This window comes from Larus michahellis, chromosome 23 (assembly GCF_964199755.1).
Source record: "Larus michahellis chromosome 23, bLarMic1.1, whole genome shotgun sequence".
Classification (NCBI taxonomy): domain Eukaryota; kingdom Metazoa; phylum Chordata; class Aves; order Charadriiformes; family Laridae; genus Larus; species Larus michahellis.
This window is the reverse complement of record NC_133918.1, coordinates 5,951,041-5,969,832: the sequence shown is the minus strand read 5'-3', so window position 1 is coordinate 5,969,832 and position 18,792 is coordinate 5,951,041. Positions and strand designations below refer to the sequence as shown.

The window sequence follows — 18,792 nt, the reverse complement described above, 5'->3', positions numbered from 1 at the left end:
GCTCCAGTCCCTTGACCATCTTCATTTCTTGGCCATTCCTACCGTCTGGCTGGGTGGGCCCCTCTGTCCGGTGGAAAATCTATTCCCCTCAGGGAAGAAACGCCCGCCTCACTCATCAGCGCGCCTTCAAATAATCAAAAATTATTCAGAATTGTTCTTTTCGGCGCGGAACAAGGCGCGTGGGGAGGGCGGGCGGGCTGGATTTTTTGCCCGGCGCGGAGCGGGTCTCTGGACGTTCCCCTCACGGGGGGCGCGGAGCGGCCGCTGGGGGGCGCGGCGGGGCGGCGGCGGCGCGATGGCGGACTACGAGGCGGTGCAGCGCGGGCCGCTGCGGCTGAAGGGCAGCGGCGGGGCCCTGGGCGCCGGCAAGCGGTGAGGAGGGGGCGGCGGGGAACCGGGGAGGGGACACACGCACACCGGGGAGGGCCGCCGGGGCCGGGGCCGGGCGCTGACCGCCCTCTGCCCGCAGGAAGAAGAAAAAGGCGAAGGACAAGGCCCAGATGCTGGAGCAGATCGTCAGCAGCAAGAAGCAGGAGGAGGAGAAGAAGCGCGGCCTGGACAAGCGGACGCCGGCGCAGGTGGCCTACGAGAAGATGCAGGAGAAGCGGGTAGGGCTGCCCTGCCTGGGCCAGGCCCCTTCCGAGGGCTCGGGGTGGGGGGGCTTCGAAAACCCCAATGGACGCCTCAGATGCGGCCGCTGAGGGGCGACGAGTGCTGAAGTAACCGGCCTCTCCTGTGTCTTCCCCCAGCAAATGGAGCGGATCCTGAAGAAAGCCTCCAAAACCCACAAGCAGAGGGTGGAGGTAAGCTAAATCATCCCCATTTGCTCAGGCTTGTTGGGCCGGAGGAGCCGTTTCCCCTCTGCCAAAGAGGAACGGGGCGGCAGAGGGTCTTGTGGTTCTACGGCGGCGATGTCAGCACCCAGCATTAAACGTTTTCTTTCTCCTTCTCTCCCCTAGGACTTCAACAGGCACCTGGATACTCTGACTGAGCATTACGACATTCCGAAAGTCAGCTGGACTAAGTGAAGGGACTGCTTTCCGAGGCTGGGGATCAGGAGTTGTGTTTTGTTTGGTTTGAGCAGGGTTGCCATGTAAACCTGCATCTGCTCCGTACTGAGAGTGTAATATATCTTCTGAACGTTTATGACTTTGTACTGTCTTATTTCATTGTTTTGTTTTTTAAAAGCAAATATTCAACAAAGGCTCTTCCTGGCGGATGAGCTCTGATTTATGTAGGCGCAGAGGGCTTTTTTTTTTACTGCTTAAAGTGAGATTAAGGCCAAGATCGATTGCTGTGAGGCAGCTGGAAAACTTGCCTTTGTTTAATACTAACAGTTCTTTTTGGAGGCGAAGGGTCTGACAGTCTCACATAGTGTAAGCTTCTCTTGTAAGTTATGGGAATTGTGTAATTTCCTTCTATCTAGAGTTCTTTCAGAGGTGGGGGGGTCTGCTGTAACTTGTAACTTTGATGTAACTTATTAAAATGCTGCTTTCATCCTTTTTTTGGTGCTGACTTAACCTATAAAACCAGGGGCAGTGCACTGATGGAACAGTTTTTGAGCTGCCTGGCCGGCCTTCGCAATTCTTGCACCCTTCGTGACATGATGCGTATTTTGATGTTTAAAATCCTAACGTGCCTCTTAAACCCGAATATTGACCCTCTGTTGTCACTAGTTGGGCCCTGGGTGCGCAGCCTCTGTCCGAGCCCCCTCCTTTAGCGCCCGGCCCCGACCCTGGTCTGTTCTCGGCGCCGTGGGGACATTTTCCAGCGTGGGGGAGGGGGGAAGATGGGACTATTTAACCGGCGTTGCAGGAGCTCAGGTGTTCTTCCGCGGCAGAGCCCTGCGCCTATCCCTCCCCGCCGCAGCCGGGTCTCGTTTCGTCACTTCCTGCCGGAAGTGCTGTGCGGGAAGCGGAAGTCGGTGTGTCTGCGGCCGGGCGAGACGGCGGGCCGGGCGGGAGGCGGCGGCGGCGGGGCGATGTCGGCCAGCGCCGTCTACGTGCTGGACCTGAAGGGGAAGGTGAGACCCGGGCCGCGGCGGGCTCCGCGGGGCCGAAGCGCCGGGGCCTCCCTGACCGCGGGGGTCGGGGGCGCTCCGGGGTGTGAGGGGGCCCGGGATGGCGGGGCCCCCCCCGGAGGCTGCAAGAGCCGCTTTCCCCTTCCCGGCCCCTCGCTCCAGCCCCGGTTTCCCCTGGCAGTGCGGGTCCGAGCTGTGGCAGGGGAGTCGGGGCCTGTGTCTCCTCCCCGCAGTTGCAGATGCTGCTGGTGGCAGATGTGCCAGCACGGCCCTTGGGCATCGCCTGGGGTAATTAATCTCTGCTGTAATTGGAGGCAGTTTGTCTCGGGGGAGCTGCGTGTTTTCGCACCTTAAAAGCACTACTAGGGCACGGGCAGCGATAGGTGAAGAATAACTCCGAGAAACGTTAATATGTGAGTTTGCAATGAAAGATTAGGATTTGCCTTCTAATCAGCAAAGTGTTTTGGGGTTGCGGTTGGCATTTATAGTACGCACAGAGGCTACAGCGAAGCTTGGTGACATTTTAAAGTTAATTAAAGAGGCCTTCCAAATATTTTGTGTGTTGGTCTTGCGTGGTAGCATCATCTCATGAAAGAAAAAAATACAACAATTTTGTTTCTCTCTTTATAGGTTCTGATCTGTCGGAATTACCGTGGAGATGTGGACATGTCCGAGGTGGAGCATTTTATGCCAATCCTTATGGAAAAGGAAGAAGAGGGGACACTTTCTCCTATTCTAGCACATGGAGGAGTTCGTTTTATGTGGATTAAGCATAACAACTTATATCGTATCCTTTATACTGCAGATAGCTCATGTATGCTGATAAGCCAAGTGCTGCTGTGTTATTTTCGGTGTCCGTGTCTAAATGCAAAACTAGAGAATGGGTGAAGTGACATAAGCAAGCTTTATTAAATAAAGTCATTTTATGCTTTACATCGTGTCACGTGCACCAGCAGCACAGGGTGCAGAAAAGTGTTTGTGTTAATTTTACCCTAATAAACTATTTCTTGAATGTTTATCTTCATATCTTATTAGGCCAGAAGTACTGTTAATTAATTAACTTTTAATTTTTTTGGCCGACGCTACTTGCCTAAAGGCTTTTAAAAAGGCACTTACTAAACATTTTATTGGAATGGTAACTTCGAATGCATATTCCTGAACATCCTTTATCAGTTGTTGCAACTTCTAAGAAAAATGCTTGTGTATCACTGGTGTTTTCATTTTTATATAAAGTAGTTCAGGTGAGTCCGACTTTTCAAAAGTAACTCTGTTGTCTTTTCTGTTCAATCTAACTCTGATCTAAACAGAAGCACATAGAGCTTTCACGTTGTTCAACAACTCTGTGGTAATAGCAATTTTGCTTTATATTTGATTATTTTATAGAACTATCTTCCTAATCACTAATAATGGAATTGGTATTTTGTAGCTGAGTAGGCAAAGGATGTGACACAATGCTGTAAGTAGTTGCACAAGACCTGAGAACACAGAGGAGACTTGTGAACTTGATGCATGAGTAGTGGCGTACCACATAGATTCTATGTTTGGTTCATCTGTAGCTGGTATGAAAAATATTTTCTCCAGAATAAATATTTTTCATAATAGTTAGAGTTGCTTGTAGGATTCTCTAGCTCTCTTTTAATTGAGGTGGGTTTCCTGAGGCTAATCTTCTGAACAGAATGCTGTTTGTGAATTATGGGGTTTGTTTTGGGGCTTCTTCATTATTATTATTTTAGAATGCAAGAATACATTCTGAACGTGCTGTAGTTCCCCAGTTAATGTCCTCCTTCTTCCCCTCCCTCCTGTCATTTTGTTTCAGGTTTTTTCTGAATATTTCAAGGAGTTGGAAGAAGAGAGCATTAGGGATAATTTTGTTATTATTTATGAGTTGTTAGATGAGCTTATGGATTTTGGTTACCCACAAACCACTGATAGTAAAATTTTACAAGAGTAAGTATCATTCCGTATCACTCACAGTGCCAAATTCCTTGGAAAGTTTTGAGCATTTTTCCATATACAAAAAAATATTTTGGCTTGGTCTAGTTATCAAAATTTAATGCTGGATAAAGTGTAGCTTTGTAGTATCAAACTTCTATTTATTGCTGATGTGAATCTAACATTAAAGGTGCTGCAAAAGTTGCAAAGTATAATTTTCATTTTTTTCATGCCAATTATGTGGCTGTAAAGGTACATCACTCAGGAAGGTCACAAACTTGAAACTGGAGCTCCACGTCCGCCTGCCACTGTTACAAATGCTGTTTCATGGAGATCAGAAGGGATAAAATACAGGAAAAATGAAGTGTTCCTGGATGTTATAGAGTCCGTTAACCTTTTGGTGCGTACCTTTTAACGAGAATTGTAATAGGAAGTGTTGAAAAGCTTATTGTCCGAAAACCTGCAAGGCTACAATAAACAGTCAGGCTGACTGTGGCTGGTGTACTGTGATGCTCCAAACAGTGTCGGTCATTAAGACTGAGTACCCATAAGGACATCCAGTAGACAGATAATGCCTTACGTGGCTGCACTGGTGATTTCTGATACGTTCTTCACACAACGGGTTGTCAGGCATTGGACCAGGCTGCCCAGGGAAGTGGTGGAGTCGCCATCCCTGGAGGGATTTAAAAGACACATAGACGTGGCGCTGAGGGACATGGGTTAGTGGTGGCCTTGGCAGTGCTGCGTTAACGGTTGGACTTGATGATCTTAAAGGTCTTTTCCAATGTAAACGATTCTATGATTCCTTTCCTGCTCCATCTGTGCCTGTCACCTTCCTGATCTATTTCTGCTCTACTGGATTAATTTCTTAGAAGAAAGACATCCAAGAAAACCTGGGATGTGGAGATGGGGTGGGAGTGTTGTTTGGTGTCACGACATACCACATCAGAGCAATCTTACCTTTCTCTTCTATTTTGTTCAGGTCAGTGCCAATGGAAACGTATTGCGGAGTGAGATAGTTGGATCCATTAAAATGCGAGTCTTTCTCTCGGGAATGCCAGAGCTGCGCCTTGGTTTAAACGACAAAGTTCTCTTTGATAATACAGGCCGTGAGTATTTCGGTGATGTCTCAGTAATTGTGAAAGATGTTATCTGCAGTCTTACGTTTTGGGATGCTTGAGGTTCAGCTGAAAGGATTTGTTCGAAGATGATAGAAATACTCCCTTTGTCAGTATAGAAAACCACATTAGGTCTTGTGTGACAGTACCAAGCACAGGTGAAATACCATGGTAATACATGGAAACCATCTAGGCTTCCTCATCTCTTCTTCATTGGGACTTCTCTAGTCCTACAGACCCGTAGCAAGCTACAGAGGATATTGGCCAAAGAGAGGAATGTGAGCAGACGGCTGCTTTGCTGTGGAACTGGCTGGGATGAGACTTTGGGCGTAAATTGAGTAGCACCTTGAAATGTGTATCTTCTGCTAGGTGGCAAAAGTAAATCAGTAGAACTGGAAGATGTAAAGTTTCACCAGTGTGTTCGTCTCTCTCGCTTTGAAAACGACAGGACAATTTCTTTCATTCCGCCTGATGGAGAGTTTGAACTCATGTCGTATCGTCTCAATACCCACGTAAGTCTGGATGTATGGATCTCGACTGTAGGATTTTATTATATGAGAATGTTTTAGATTGTAGGCAAGATTGCTAATAGCTTTTTCTTGATTTTATTTATATTTTTTTTCTTAGAGTAGTTTTCAATTCAACCGTTCATAGCAAAGCTTTGTGCTCGCTCTTTTTGGAGGAAGTAAGAATGAGTTTAAAAATAACTTGGCACTAACTCTCTGCCTTTTCAACTGCTGTTGAAACTGGTTCTGAAATACTGTTCCTGTGATGATTTTTTTTTAAGCTAACTACATGATGAAATGTCAAGCACAATGAATTGCTGCACTGACAGCACCAGTATTTATGTCATTTAATTTTATTAGAGCTTGCTAGCCACAGTAATAAGGATAAGCTTTCCTTTTAGAAAAGCAAAAATTCAATGCAGAGAAGGTCTATAATATGCAACCATGACAGGAAACAACAGATGAAAATTTTAAGATTAATTTTTTATTTTAAGAGTGGTGGTTTGAATTAGAGTCATTTTTAGGGCTTGTGATAGTTCAAGCCCTAGTGTGTTAAATTACCAAATATTTTGGAATGCAAGTGTTTGTTATTAGTCTGAGACATACCTCTTTAAGCCTATAATTCCTGTAACACTTGGTCGTTGGTACATCAATGCTTGTTCATGTGTTTTGGGTTTGTTTTTTTTTTTAATAAAAACACAAGTTGTTTTATCATTTCGAACACCACAGGCTTTCTGTTTTCTGTGGGGTTCACGTGTGGAGTGTAGCTTTGTGGAGAAGCAACACTTTAATGACCGTGTCAAAGTAAAACCTACAGCTGTGAGGTGTTTTTCCCCCTTAGGTAAAACCACTGATCTGGATTGAGTCCGTGATTGAAAAACATTCCCACAGCCGCATCGAGTACATGATCAAGGTCAGAAGTTCTAAACTCATTATGGCTGATTTTAGTCTTCTCTCTTCATTTCTTTTCAAAGCTTGGCCAGCACTATGTGTATTTTTGTACAAGTATTTAGTACTTCTGTGGGACTCACATCTTTTTGAAAACTTGATTTGTAAGTTACAATTTCTGCGTTACGGTTCTGTTTCTCAGAGTGTCGATAGGGCTGGAGGGGAATTGTGTGTCTTGCAGCTCTCTGAACTCACCAGTATTATGGAAATAATGCTGCTTTTCCGATTTTTCTTCTTCAGGCAAAAAGTCAATTTAAGCGTAGATCAACGGCCAACAATGTGGAGATTCACATTCCAGTTCCAAATGATGCAGACTCGCCAAAGTTTAAAACCACTGTTGGAAGTGTCAAATGGGTTCCAGAGAACAGCGAAATCGTCTGGTCCATTAAATCTTTTCCAGTAAGTGTTATTTTTAGTCTTATCGCCTAATAGTGTAATAATTACTTAGCGTTAATATTTTATGAACATTCAGACTAAAGCAAATTCTAATGGTATCAGAGGAGTCGTACTGTCCTCTTCCTCTTTTCCCTTGGTTGAGGGCTTGGAACTCGCTAATACGTGTTTAAGAAACTGTTTATATTTTTTGTTTAACTGGGATGATTTTTCAGAACTGGGTTAGGGAGCAGATTTTTGAGCTGTGTCTGTGGATGGTGTAATTCCTTGGCCTAGACCTAGCAGCAGCTGTTTTCGTTTGTCAGGCTGTGCTTCTTGGGTGGTTCCATGAGCATGAGCTCTTCCAAACGCTCGTGGTGCGGCAGTGCAGCGCCCTGTCAGCATTGCATCAGTGGCACCAAAAAAATGAACTTTTGTTGTTGTTGTTTTCCTCTTGTCTTTGAGTACGAAGCTGGTCTTAATTTGATCTGCATCTTAAAAAAAATAAGTGTTTTGTTTTTAAAATAAAAACAAGCGCTCACTTTTAAGCCCTAGAGAAGAGCTGAAGTGAACAGTGGAGTTCAGCAATTTGACATTTGTATCGTTGCAAGGGTTTTTATTTTCTGTTTCAAGAAGGAAAAAAAAACCACCACATCTGTCCCTTTTGGGTAGGGTGGAAAAGAATACCTGATGAGAGCTCACTTTGGACTTCCCAGTGTTGAAGCTGAAGATAAGGAAGGAAAACCTCCCATTAGTGTGAAGTTTGAGATTCCATATTTCACCACTTCAGGAATCCAGGTTAGTAGTTGGCAATAGAAATGCTGCGAAGTTAACATGCCAGGCTCTGAACACACGAGTTTTTCTCATCTTCTTGGTGATTCCTGTTCAATGTTATCCATAAAAATTATTTTTGACCCCAAAAATTTTTTTTGCCAGGAGACTTTATTTCTTAACATCTCTTTCTTTCCAGGTTCGCTACTTAAAGATAATTGAGAAGAGCGGCTATCAGGCTCTCCCCTGGGTCCGTTACATTACCCAGAATGGAGGTAAATGGAAAGCAGTAAGCTGTAGACGTCTCCCACTTGCGCTTTTTGTTTCTCCAGCATACACCTACAGACTGAAACACACAAAACCGGTTTGCTCGTATTCTTGAGTACTAAACTGTACGGTTTAGACACATGTTAGATTAAGGTGTGCTGCTTTTTCCAGTCACCTTTTTTGGTGTCTTAATAAAAGACCCAGTGGGATAGTTCAGTAATGCTGCTGAAGTATTGTGTAATTAAGATGGGATTCAGTGAGGTTTTTGGAATATGAATTTAAAAAGAAATTGCTCACACATATCATTCTGCCAGCTTTAAGGTGTGTAAGACACTGTCTACTAAAAGATACCAAATCGCAAGTAAAAGCAGTGGGGGTTTGAGGTCTTTGCTTTTTGTTGTTTTTGCTAATTAACTTCTTCCTGACTTGGAAGCATGAATGCCTGCAATTACCTCGGTAGCTTTAGAGCCCGTTTTCATGGCCATTCTACACAAAGATCTGGTTTTATTTCATATTGCTTCGTCCCAACGTGCTGATCTGCTTTACTGCCTTCAGTGAGACAACTTACTAAAACTGGGGTTTTGGGGTTTTTCTCCCTTTACAGACTACCAGCTTCGAACACAGTAAAGCACCTCGCAAGCACCACAGACAACAAAACTTCAGGCCTAGAATTTGTTTGCAGAAGCCTCTGTGGTCCTGAGAGCTGTGAATGTTGTTGCCAAGGGTCTCGTTTCTGCAGTCTTGGATTGGCAGGCGAAAGATTGGAAATTTACTGTTTTCAATAATGTGTTTGAGCATTTGAACCATTAGTGTTGATTGTGTGAATATTTATTTCATTCTTAGAACATGCTGATCTTGCTGCTAAATGCTAATTACATTAGGAGTAGCAGTTACCTTGAGGAGCCAGGAATACAGACCGAACCTTGAGAATGTCTTGTCAATGCCTCGTCCGTTACATTCGCAAAGTTTCTCCTATTCGTGTTATAGGATCTCTAAAGACGTTGGCAGCGTTACGCTACAAATTAGGGAGACGATTGTGCAATTAAATGACTGCTGAACACTTAGTTGTATTTAGCCCAAGGTATTTATTTTTTTTCTGGGCATATGGGTGCCTTAACTCATTCAAAGCTGTTAACTTATAAAAATTTACAGAATGAGTTGAAACTATCTGAAGTCAAAAAATGCTATTTGCTCTTTTTGCATGGTTTCAAACCAGTTAATCTGACAGAACAATTTCAAGTTGAAGGGTTTGGGAACAAAAATATGGGTGTGTTAAAGACTAAGTTAACCGAGAACAAGAGAGCGCAGAAGTAAATGTCTCTGGGAACATCTCTGTGGAAGCACGATGATTGCGAGCTCGAGGCAGTCGAAGTGCAGACCGAAGAGTTTCAACCCTCCGATACCCCTGGGGCATGCAAACCCCATGCCGATTGACTAGCATTTGCTTTTTTCTTTTTAATTTCTGTTCGTAAAGCAAGTTCAAAACTGTGATGTGTAGGCATAAGACCTTAGATTAATAATTAAAAAAGAAAAAAGACTGAACAATTTTGGAGGTGATGAAACTTGGTAGGAAGATTGGGCTTTTATTATTATTTTTCCAGATAATAGTAATATACTCCAACCTCTTCCTGAAATCGATTGTTGTTTATGAAAAGGCTGATAAAAATACCGTTGCCATCTTTCTTCCAGCTTGCCTTTGTGTTAATTTAGGGTAAATATTTCCCTTTTTTGCTATAGTTTGCTAGAGTTGTTTAACGTTGTTTGCCCTAAGGGGGATGCTTGCTTTCTCAGTCTTTTCCAGTTGTTAGCAACTAGTATTATAACTTCCTGGCAGAATGGGTAACAGTTCAGAATGTTATACTTAAAGGTATTATTTTTTTTTACGTGCCGTTTCATTTTTTTCTGAGAAGCTAAGATTGGCATGGGTGTACATAGTTATTTTGATTTTTCAGAAAAATTTTGACGGTTATCAGTATTTTCTTTAAACAATTTTTTAGAATGTTTTGGGTTGAATTTAGTACTCCTGACACGCTAAACTTAAACCACCGAAATCTAAATATATGTCCACAAACGTGATGTAATACACCGTGTGCAGGGTTCTCCACACCACTCTGACAGTCCTTGACTCTCCCTCAAGATCGAGAAGTCCTCGTCCCCACAAAGTCCATGTAGGCTATGTAGAGATATCTGTGCGTACAGTAGATACTATGAGCAAAAAATCAACTAAATTCCCCTGAGATGCAGCTGCTGTAACGTTTCAGGAAGACCTGCCTCGGAAAGGCCCGACCTCGGAAGGCCCCTGGGCAACGAGCAGAGCTGCTTGGCCAACGGTAGGTGTGGACGCGGCGATTCTGCAGGAGGGTTACTGTAGTTGTCACCCCACCAGCTTGACGCTGAAACAAACTAAATCGTCTTGTTCGAGATTTTGGTTCCGCTACTCGTTTTCATTTGAACAATTAAGCTTATGACTGGACTCAACACTTTTATATTAAAACTGTAACTGGTTGACAAATCGCTTTCTGATGACTCTCTTCTTCAAAGTGTTCGCTTTAATTATTTGCCTGTACAATGTGACTTTTAATAGCTTCATTTATATTTCTGTTGAAAGTTGTATCTTGCAGACCAGAACAGTGTTTTTCTCATATTTTGTCGCAATTTGACTTGATTTAGATGATGGGGCATAATAAAATAATAAAGGAATATTATGGAAATAATAAAGGGCAAAAAGTCCTCTTGGAATCAGTTGTGCCTCACTTGCTCTTTGGTGGGTTGTCTCCAAAATTTGCCCATGCAGCATAAAATCGGTGCTATTTCAGCGGGCAGCGATGGGGGGTCCCTGGGAGCTCCCGCAGGCGGAGGGCAGGAATGGAGAGGTGGGACGTTATTCCAGCACAAGCTCTTGTTCAAGGAGTAACTTTGGGTTTGGTAAGTTTTGTTCTTGGAGCAACTGCTAAACCTTTCTGTTCTCTGCCTAATGTGGAAAAATGTAAATTTGATGGTCTGCCACTACGGTACAGGTAAGTGCCGAATATAAAATACTTTTAAAAGACAATTTGCATAATTCAAATAAGTGGTAAAGTATCTCATCTGTGTTTTCAGCCCGGTGTGGTTTCCTAACTCTGTTACCTGGAATTTGGAACAGTAAAAGACTAAACTTCTTCGGTGGCCCCGAAAACACATCTCCGCTCTAGCACTAAGCCCGCAGTGATTAAATCTCCGCCGGCTTCTTTCTGCAGTCGGCTGGGAAGCAACTTATTTTCCTTCAGCAGCAGGAAGCGTCGCCCCCTCTCCCTCCCCAGCATGCGAAACTAAGCTCACGGACGCGTTGTTTAATTGCGAACTGCTCAGGGAGCCGTTCCCCTGGGGGCGTCAGTGGCGCTACCCCCCGGAGGAACGGGCAGCGTGGCTTCCCGCAGCGGGGTGCGCGGAGCGGGCGCCTGGGCTTTCCCGGGGTGAGCGGTGGCACAAAGCACTGCCGGGGCTCCAGCACTGCCGGGGCTCCTGCCCTGCCCTCCCCTGCCCTCCCCTGCCCTCCCCTCCCCTGCCCTCCCTCCCCTCCCCTCCCCTCCCTCCCCGCCGCGGCCGGCTCTGCCGGCAGATGGCATCGCGAGCGCGCCCGTCGCTTGGCGCAGTCGCTCACTCGAACGCTGGGTACAAAATGTGTCTCTGGATTTGGAAGGTATCGTTTTAGTTCCGGTGAGCTCATTAAAAAAAAAAAAAAAACTCAAAAACTCTCTCTATATTATTTTTTTAGGCTTATGCGGTATGATTTTTGGAGTTCTGGAACAACTTCGTTTGGTTTGACGGTTCTCTCGTAAGGCGCTCGCTCGGGTTGCTCTCGCGTGGCTGGCGATGGCGACGCTGCGGAGCGCAGGCCGTCGGCGCAAAGGGCAGGGATGGGCCACGCTCACGCCACGGGCGCAGCTCGAGTCGGACACTGGTGGTGGTGGACGTTGCTGGGGCGCGAGTTAAGACAGCTCATGGTCTGAAAGCTCCTGTTTGATACAACATATGAGAGAGTTTTCTTTTTCTTTTTCCTTTTTTTTTCCCCCCCACTTAATTACCTCTAGAGAAAACTAGTTTTCTCTCAATAAAAGAAGCCAGAACCTACCACCCAACCACGTACAACGGGTGCATTGGAAAAGCTTCGTCCCACCTCTGTCCTCCAGCTGGGAAGACTTTCGTTGCTTTTCTTTTATGTGTTTCTGCTCTTCCTCATTGCCAGCCTTTTATGCCTGTATACTGTTCAAACTGCTTATATTTACTTCCCGACTCTAATCTGAGCTGATTTTGTCTTCTAAAACATCCTTACACGGAACGAGAGACAATGTGACTTTAGCCACAGTGGGTTTGGGTTGGGTTAAGCGCTTGCACCTGTTTGTTTCTGACTGTATTTTGTGACAAGAAATGGGCTAAACCTTGGCACCTCTCTCTCGGTCCTGTGCCAAGCGCAGTATGTTGCAATTCGTTCAGCGCCTTTTTTTTTCCCCTCTGTGGTTGACACCCACTGCTGTTTGTAATTTAGCGGCCCTGGCACTGCGAGGGTTGATGGCCTTGCAGAAAATAGCGTGAGAGAGCGAAGTTAAGGGACAATACGCATAATCTTAATTGCTGTGGTAATTAATTATACACCGATGTCACTTATGCTACAGGAGAACTTGTTCTGAAATCGTGAACAATCGTAAACCTTTTTCCAGTGAATTTTGTGCAATCCGGAGTGTCATATAAGTCATGCCCTCCCTGCACACAGATAGAACTTGTTTCTCTTGCAGTTACGGCACGTTGTCTTGACTCAGCGTTTAGGAAAGCGCAGTTAGTCACAGCGCTCGCCCCAGTCAGATGCAGGAGGTTCCCTTTTGTAGTTATTTCGCGTTGTTATTAGCGCAATAGTTAAAGACTTCGGGTCCTTCTGTATTTCCTCCCCTCCCGGGGCTGGGGAACTGGGCTGGAGCTTCGACCTCTTTGGCTTGGGCAGCGCAGGGTCCGTGGCCAGCTCTGGCCCTGGGCTCTCCAGGACGTCACCGTTGCTCGGGGCAGCAGCGCGTCCCGCTCTCTTCCTTGCGCACCAGCTCCTAAATGGGAAAACGTAATGTGTTTGTAAAGATGGGGAGTTGTAGCAAAACTCTGTTGTGTTTGTTCTGAAAATGAAGGATTCTTGTTTTATTAGGAGGTGTTCCGGGCTAAGTTCACAGGAACCTGGTGCAAACGGCCATCTGAGACGGGGGTCGTCAATAGCCCTGCCAGATCAATGGCATCGCAGGGGAAGACGAAAGCCACTTCTCCCACTTCAGCTGTTCTGCCGCTCCGTGGTTGTTGGCAGACGGGCTGAACCAGAGGATTTGGATAATTTTGAGTTTAATATCAGAAACGATGCCCAGCTTAACCTTATGACCTCTCTCTCCTTCCCCTTCTCCCTCGAAGCTGCCAGCGTTTCTTTATGCTCATTCTGGTCCCGTTGGCGGCCCGGGCAGTTGCAGCTTTGCGCTGATGCAACTGGTGGTGCTGGAGGTGGAATTACTCTGGGTTATCCTCAAAAAAATTACGGACTAGAGCCTGGAGCCTCCAAGTGCATTTGCAGGCTGACGGTCACATAAATAAGCAGAAACAGGCCCGAATCAAATGATCAGCAACGTGAAGAACAAGACGCTCCCAAAGTCAGCGTGCTGGGCTACGGCCTGTTCTGGAGAAAGTTTTGTAGGCTTAGTTCAAATCTTGGCTGTGGATTTGTACCTTGGATCAAAGTTTTGTTGCAGGCCCTTCTCCAATATAAAGCAAAGAAACGTAGAACAACAAATATCTAGTGAAATCCAAACACAATCTGCTCTATGTTATGCTACAAAAATGAATGAACTCTGCCTCCCACCCTCTCCCACTGTGACTTGCTGTGAATAAGCACTGCTCAAAGGAAACGATTGCAAGAAGTTCTGCCTCTTTCCAGCAGGAATAACAATTGAGCAAGAAAAAAAGCGCTGACTAGTTTTATCTCTGCTCTTCCAGTTGGGCAGGTACAGGTGAAGAGCAGCATTGAAAGGACTCGCCCTTAGCACAGAACTAAAGCCCAAGTATTCAATTATAAGGCTTTAAAAATGTTTTTCCATTAAGCTAAGAACAACTCTTTTCTGATCTGAGACTTTCTTACACCCTCAGAAGCAGCATGGTGGTTCCACCATGGCTTTTGAAGGACAGAGGAATATCGAGGGGAAATCAGGCAGACTAGGCTAAACCCGTACATTTCTTATTTACGAATCTTCGAGCCACTGGGTTACAAGTCACGACGTACCCGGTGGGTCGCAAGGGAAGGCTCCGCAGAGTGATTCCTGAGGGGCAGACTCTGGATTGCACTGTTGGCAAACCAGGAGTCGAGCCTGTGCTCCAAATCACTCCGGGTTTTTTCCACTTTAAGCCTTAGTTCAAGAGCTTGTAGAAGCTGTTGGTTCCTCCCCATGTTCTGGTGAGCATAAATGTGCTCCTGCTCCTGCTGGCGACGAGGGATCCCTGCGTCCCGCACAGTCCAGGAGCGAGCAGAGGTCCTGGGTTTCTCGTCCTGTCAAGATTTAGGAGGTTTTACCATAAGGGCTTTGTGAGTGGGCTGGCAAATACCAGTTGGGTGTCAGGTGGGAGATCTCGCTTGTGCATTAGAAATAGACTGTTAAGAGGTGACATAATACCCAAATCCAGATGCAGTTTTATATTTTCAAGAAGCTCTTCCTTAAAGCTCCGCAGTGCTGCGTTCCAGGCTGCGTATCGGCCGCTGCCGCCGTCTGGCCAAGGAGATGTCGCAAAGCTACGCAGACAGCAAGAGTGTGAAGAGCCTTCGGTGTAAAAGTTGGATAAAAGGTCTGGGGGACATAAGGAGGTCTGTTTAGAAATGCCAATCTTATAAACAAATGAAATCTGCTTTTTAATCTTCAAACATAAAAAGCCAGTCTATACGTGGAAAAGGAATGTTTAAAACTGACAACAGAAAATATTACAGTGTAAAATTCCACCTTTTCACCGCATTTGCTTGGAAAAGGACCCGCGAGTCGAGCAGCGCCCCGTGGCGGAGGTAGGAACCCTTTGCGAATACTGCGGAGCCCTCGAGGCTCCGGCCACCTCTAATTGCTCCCAGGCCAAGAGCGAGCGCATGGCTCCAGAACGAGTGTTTATTTTCTTGCTGGCTTATTTATTAAAACAAAAGCACAAGACAGAGCGCTTCTACGTGTTGTGAACTCTACAATTGTTAAAGTTTCCAAGAGGTCACAAGGGTCCCAGATAACATTAGCAGCTAAGTGTGATGTTGTCCTTCTGCGTTATCAACAGGAAACATCTTTACCAGCACAGGAACTACAGCTTTGTAATTGGCCTGGTGCAAGAACATGACAGTATTTTCTCATCCTATCAGGACTCGGATATTTTGGGAGCTGGTATATAAAGCTCGCAGCACACAGTGTCTTTTGGACATTAGGAACAGGTTCATGGCAGAAATCAGTGTGCTTTGCTATTTTAGTAGTTGCTATAGTTGCAGCATGAATGATTTTTCTTGCCCTGCATGCTTCAGGGTGGTATTGCGTTACAGTTCGTACGTATATTTTTATTATTTGAGTGCAGATGGACATATTTAAAGTAATGAACGTGGTGATACAAGCCTTGTAAAGAAGCCTTTAGCAAATAAACAACGAATCCATAAATCATATCAATGCAGGCCTTGTTTAGCTTTCATTAAATACTCGCAGACTTCTATGGTGCGGGATTGAGCTCTCTCCAAGCAAATTTCAGATTCACTAGATGATAAAATGTTATATTTGGGCCCTGAAATAAGAAGCGTTCCATGCACTGAATGATCTATGTGTTGAAAGGAACAGCCCTTCTGTCTCACGGCAAAAAGTCCAGCAACGGCTATAACGAGTATTAGATCAGAGCAAATAGCGTTTAAATGGAGCTGTAAAGAGCTGAGCTGGAAGGGGGCCAATATCGCAATTAATATTCCGTACAGAATTACACCACTCGCTGATTATAGCAAACCTCATTCGGACCATTTGATAAAGCTGGAGCGGTTTTTCCGTGGCTGCCGTCGCTGTTTTCATCCAAAGTAACTGTAACGACCGAGAAGGAAAAACGACAACAACAAACCCCCAGCACGACGATAACCCAAAATTTGTCCTAAAAAGTGCATAATGAGACATTTTAGTAACTGGGGGGTTGTTTTAATCCTTCAGAATAAACAGCACTACGCAACCTTTACTGCACTAACCCATGGCTGCTCTTCTAGCGCTCCCAAAGTCAGATTTTTCTAACTTTCACTCTTACTACAATTTTTGTTAAACATCCCTTGCCTTCAGAAATGGCTGCTCTTGCTGTATAGCAAATCCTTTGGTAGAGATGGGCGAAGGGATCGGTTTTGTTATTGCTAAAACTGATTTCTGCCATGGGGAAAGTGGGGATTTTGTTTTCCATTTCAGCACTTGGTTGGTCACAAAGCTCCACGTGGCACCGCGGCATCCCTGGCCCATGCCATGGCTCTGGATTGCTCTGCAAACTTCTGTCCCCAAACTTATCTCCGTGTATTGTGTCAAATACCAAAAATATCAGGGGCTGGTGACAACAGGAGTTATTTCCGAGGGACTGACACAGTGCATAGATGGGGCATTGTAAGAGGGTTTTTTCCTCCCTCTGGCTCACTCTTGCGACACACCGGGGGAGGTGGCGGCGAAGGAGGGAACGTTTTGGTCTCCTGACTCCAGCGCTTGAGTACCCCAGCTCTCCGAGGCAGCACTCTTGAAGCAGCTTTCTTTTCTCCAAGCAGTGTTTTGTGACAGTACAGCCAGAGGGGTTTAGATTAATGAAGTGAAATTTTTTTTGTAGCAAGCACAAGATTTAATTTTTTTTTTTTTTATTGGGGTAGGAACATGAATTCGGCAGAGAAAAGAAACAGCAGCTGCAATGGCTGGAAGTTAAAGCTCAGCAAAGTCAAGTTAGAAAAGAAGTGTTTGCTTCCAGAAGAGCGTGTGTGTTTGCGTGCGCGTGTTTGCTGCTGGAAGAATTGATGTGGGGCAGAGCTGAGAGGTCCTTGCACGAAGATGGGGGTATCTATCTCCTCCAAAAGATGCACCTTCTCCAACAGCTGCAGTCCCGGAGCAGCGGCTCGTGTCCGTGGGGTGGGCTCTGTGCGGTGCATGTTATTAAAGGTGATGCTATAAAGGACCGTAGTGGTCCCTCGCCTCCAAAACTTCAGAGTAATCCTTCCTCGAGGTTTTTTTCCCCTGCTGAGCTCATCAAAGCTCCTGCCCTCGCAACAAGCCGCACACCTCCACTCTCAGTTTGAATTTCCTGCAGGTGCCATGGGACGTCCCCGGCTGAGAGCGGGGCACCGGGCGCTGAGTCAACGCGGAGGGAGGCTGGTGCCCGGGTGCCTCCGTGGGCAGCCCGCGGCAGGATTACGTCTGCTCTCGGAGAACTTCTCACCCACGTTTCCTGCACAAATCCCGGGTGAGAGTGGCGGTCGTGCGAGGGCACGGGGGAAGCCAGCGGCGTGGGAAGGCATGACGGCACACGGTATGTCCCATGCCTTCTTGGGCAGCTGGTACCAAAAACGTTCCATTCCCTGCCCTCCGTCCACATACACAGCCCACTGCTGGAAATATCGCCTCTTTTTTTGGACTGAATACCAGGTATTTTCCCCTTTCCCCCTCCAGCACTTTGGTCACCCTATCCTTTGACACATGGGTTAGAAGCTGCTGGCTTCGTGCTTGCGTGGGGGATGCTGGCCTCACGTCTGCTGGCTTCCGACCACCTCCTCTCCCCAGACCCACAGAGTGAGCGCGAACGTAAATGTTACAGCTGCTTTTCCCTGCATCCCTAGTACATTTCTGAAGGGAAGCTTTTTATGGTCCAACATTTAATCGTGCCCCATGCTGGATCCCATCAGCCACAGCCTTCAGCTCAGAGCCATTAGAAAGCGCCATAAGCAGAGGAAACATTTCAAGACTGTATCACAAATGCGGGGCCATCTCAGGGCGCAGGAGGAATTAGCAGGTGCCAGTCACAACAAATTTGCACCAAGATCTTTTTCTGGCGGTGGGAGTGCTGGTCCCCAGGCTGCCCAGCTGCTGCAGAAGAGGCTATTTGCAAGCAGGGCACTGCACCAAGCCCGTGTCCTAAAAAGCAGAGCTTAAAGGGCTTGGAATAAACCTGCTGGAGCTTGTGCAATGGGGCATGACCGAGCTGTGCCGAGCAAAGGTTTGCATTGTGGTGGAGCCTGGCAAAAGCTGTTGCTGTTAACTGGAGCTACCAGCGCGGAGTCGGTGCTGTCTCCGAAGGAAACGCGAGTACGGCTGCGCTTTGCTCACAAGAAGGGTGAGGCACCCTATTTAGACTGAGCAAACCAAACCTTCTGCAGGGCTTCGAGAGGCTGCAAAGCACAAAGTTTGTAGCACCCTCAGGGTGGCGAGGTGTCTGGGGCTGCGATGCTTCGCCTCTTTTTTTTTTTTTGGGTGGCTCCGTCACTGCTTTTATCTTGATCTACAACAGGGGAAGGATAGTTGTAGCTAATTCCCACGGGCCTGCAGAGCATCAATGAAATAAATTGGAAAAGCTCCTTAGAGAAAGGCAGGGAAGGATTGCCGTCAGCGTGGCTGAAAGTGAAAAGGCTGAAGGCCTTTGGCCCGCACGGGGAGGAGACCATCTTCTTGTTTTTCTGATACTCTTGAAGAGAAACAAACAGCTGCTTTTCGTTTTCTGTGTTGACCAGCACGGTGGCTTCAGCAGGGGCGAGCCACGGGGCCACTGTCGCAGCCGTCGCGATGGTGCTCGGGGCTGGGCTGAGCCCGTCTCTGGGCTGTCGGTGGCACCGCTCAGCAGGAGCCAAAAGCACCCAGGA

The 18,792-nt window shown here is 46.3% G+C and overlaps 2 protein-coding genes across 2 annotated transcripts; both read left to right on the top strand.

Annotated features, from left to right (window-relative positions):
• Positions 1 to 216: 216 nt before the first annotated feature.
• Positions 217 to 1,503, top strand: FAM32A (family with sequence similarity 32 member A). The gene is made up of 4 exons (XM_074565570.1): positions 217 to 372; positions 470 to 608; positions 750 to 803; positions 960 to 1,503. The coding sequence occupies exons 1-4, from the start codon at positions 296 to 298 to the stop codon at positions 1,026 to 1,028; spliced, it is 339 nt and encodes a 112-aa protein (XP_074421671.1). The 5' UTR covers positions 217 to 295; the 3' UTR covers positions 1,029 to 1,503.
• Positions 1,504 to 1,877: 374 nt separating this feature from the next.
• On the top strand, positions 1,878 to 10,673 carry AP1M1 (adaptor related protein complex 1 subunit mu 1). The gene is made up of 12 exons (XM_074565564.1): positions 1,878 to 2,023; positions 2,651 to 2,807; positions 3,194 to 3,261; positions 3,837 to 3,967; positions 4,205 to 4,352; positions 4,935 to 5,061; positions 5,440 to 5,582; positions 6,418 to 6,489; positions 6,765 to 6,923; positions 7,569 to 7,694; positions 7,867 to 7,942; positions 8,539 to 10,673. The coding sequence occupies exons 1-12, from the start codon at positions 1,982 to 1,984 to the stop codon at positions 8,559 to 8,561; spliced, it is 1,272 nt and encodes a 423-aa protein (XP_074421665.1). The 5' UTR covers positions 1,878 to 1,981; the 3' UTR covers positions 8,562 to 10,673.
• Positions 10,674 to 18,792: the final 8,119 nt, after the last annotated feature.

Coding starts and splice junctions, on each gene's coding strand:
- FAM32A (XM_074565570.1), top strand. CDS start 296: ATGGCGGACTACGAGGCGGTGCAGCGCGGGCCGCTGCGGCTGAAGGGC. Junction 373..469: donor GCCCTGGGCGCCGGCAAGCG/GTGAGGAGGGGG, acceptor CTCTGCCCGCAG/GAAGAAGAAAAAGGCGAAGG. Junction 804..959: donor CCCACAAGCAGAGGGTGGAG/GTAAGCTAAATC, acceptor TCTCTCCCCTAG/GACTTCAACAGGCACCTGGA.
- AP1M1 (XM_074565564.1), top strand. CDS start 1,982: ATGTCGGCCAGCGCCGTCTACGTGCTGGACCTGAAGGGGAAG. Junction 5,062..5,439: donor TCTCTTTGATAATACAGGCC/GTGAGTATTTCG, acceptor ATCTTCTGCTAG/GTGGCAAAAGTAAATCAGTA. Junction 5,583..6,417: donor CGTATCGTCTCAATACCCAC/GTAAGTCTGGAT, acceptor TTTCCCCCTTAG/GTAAAACCACTGATCTGGAT.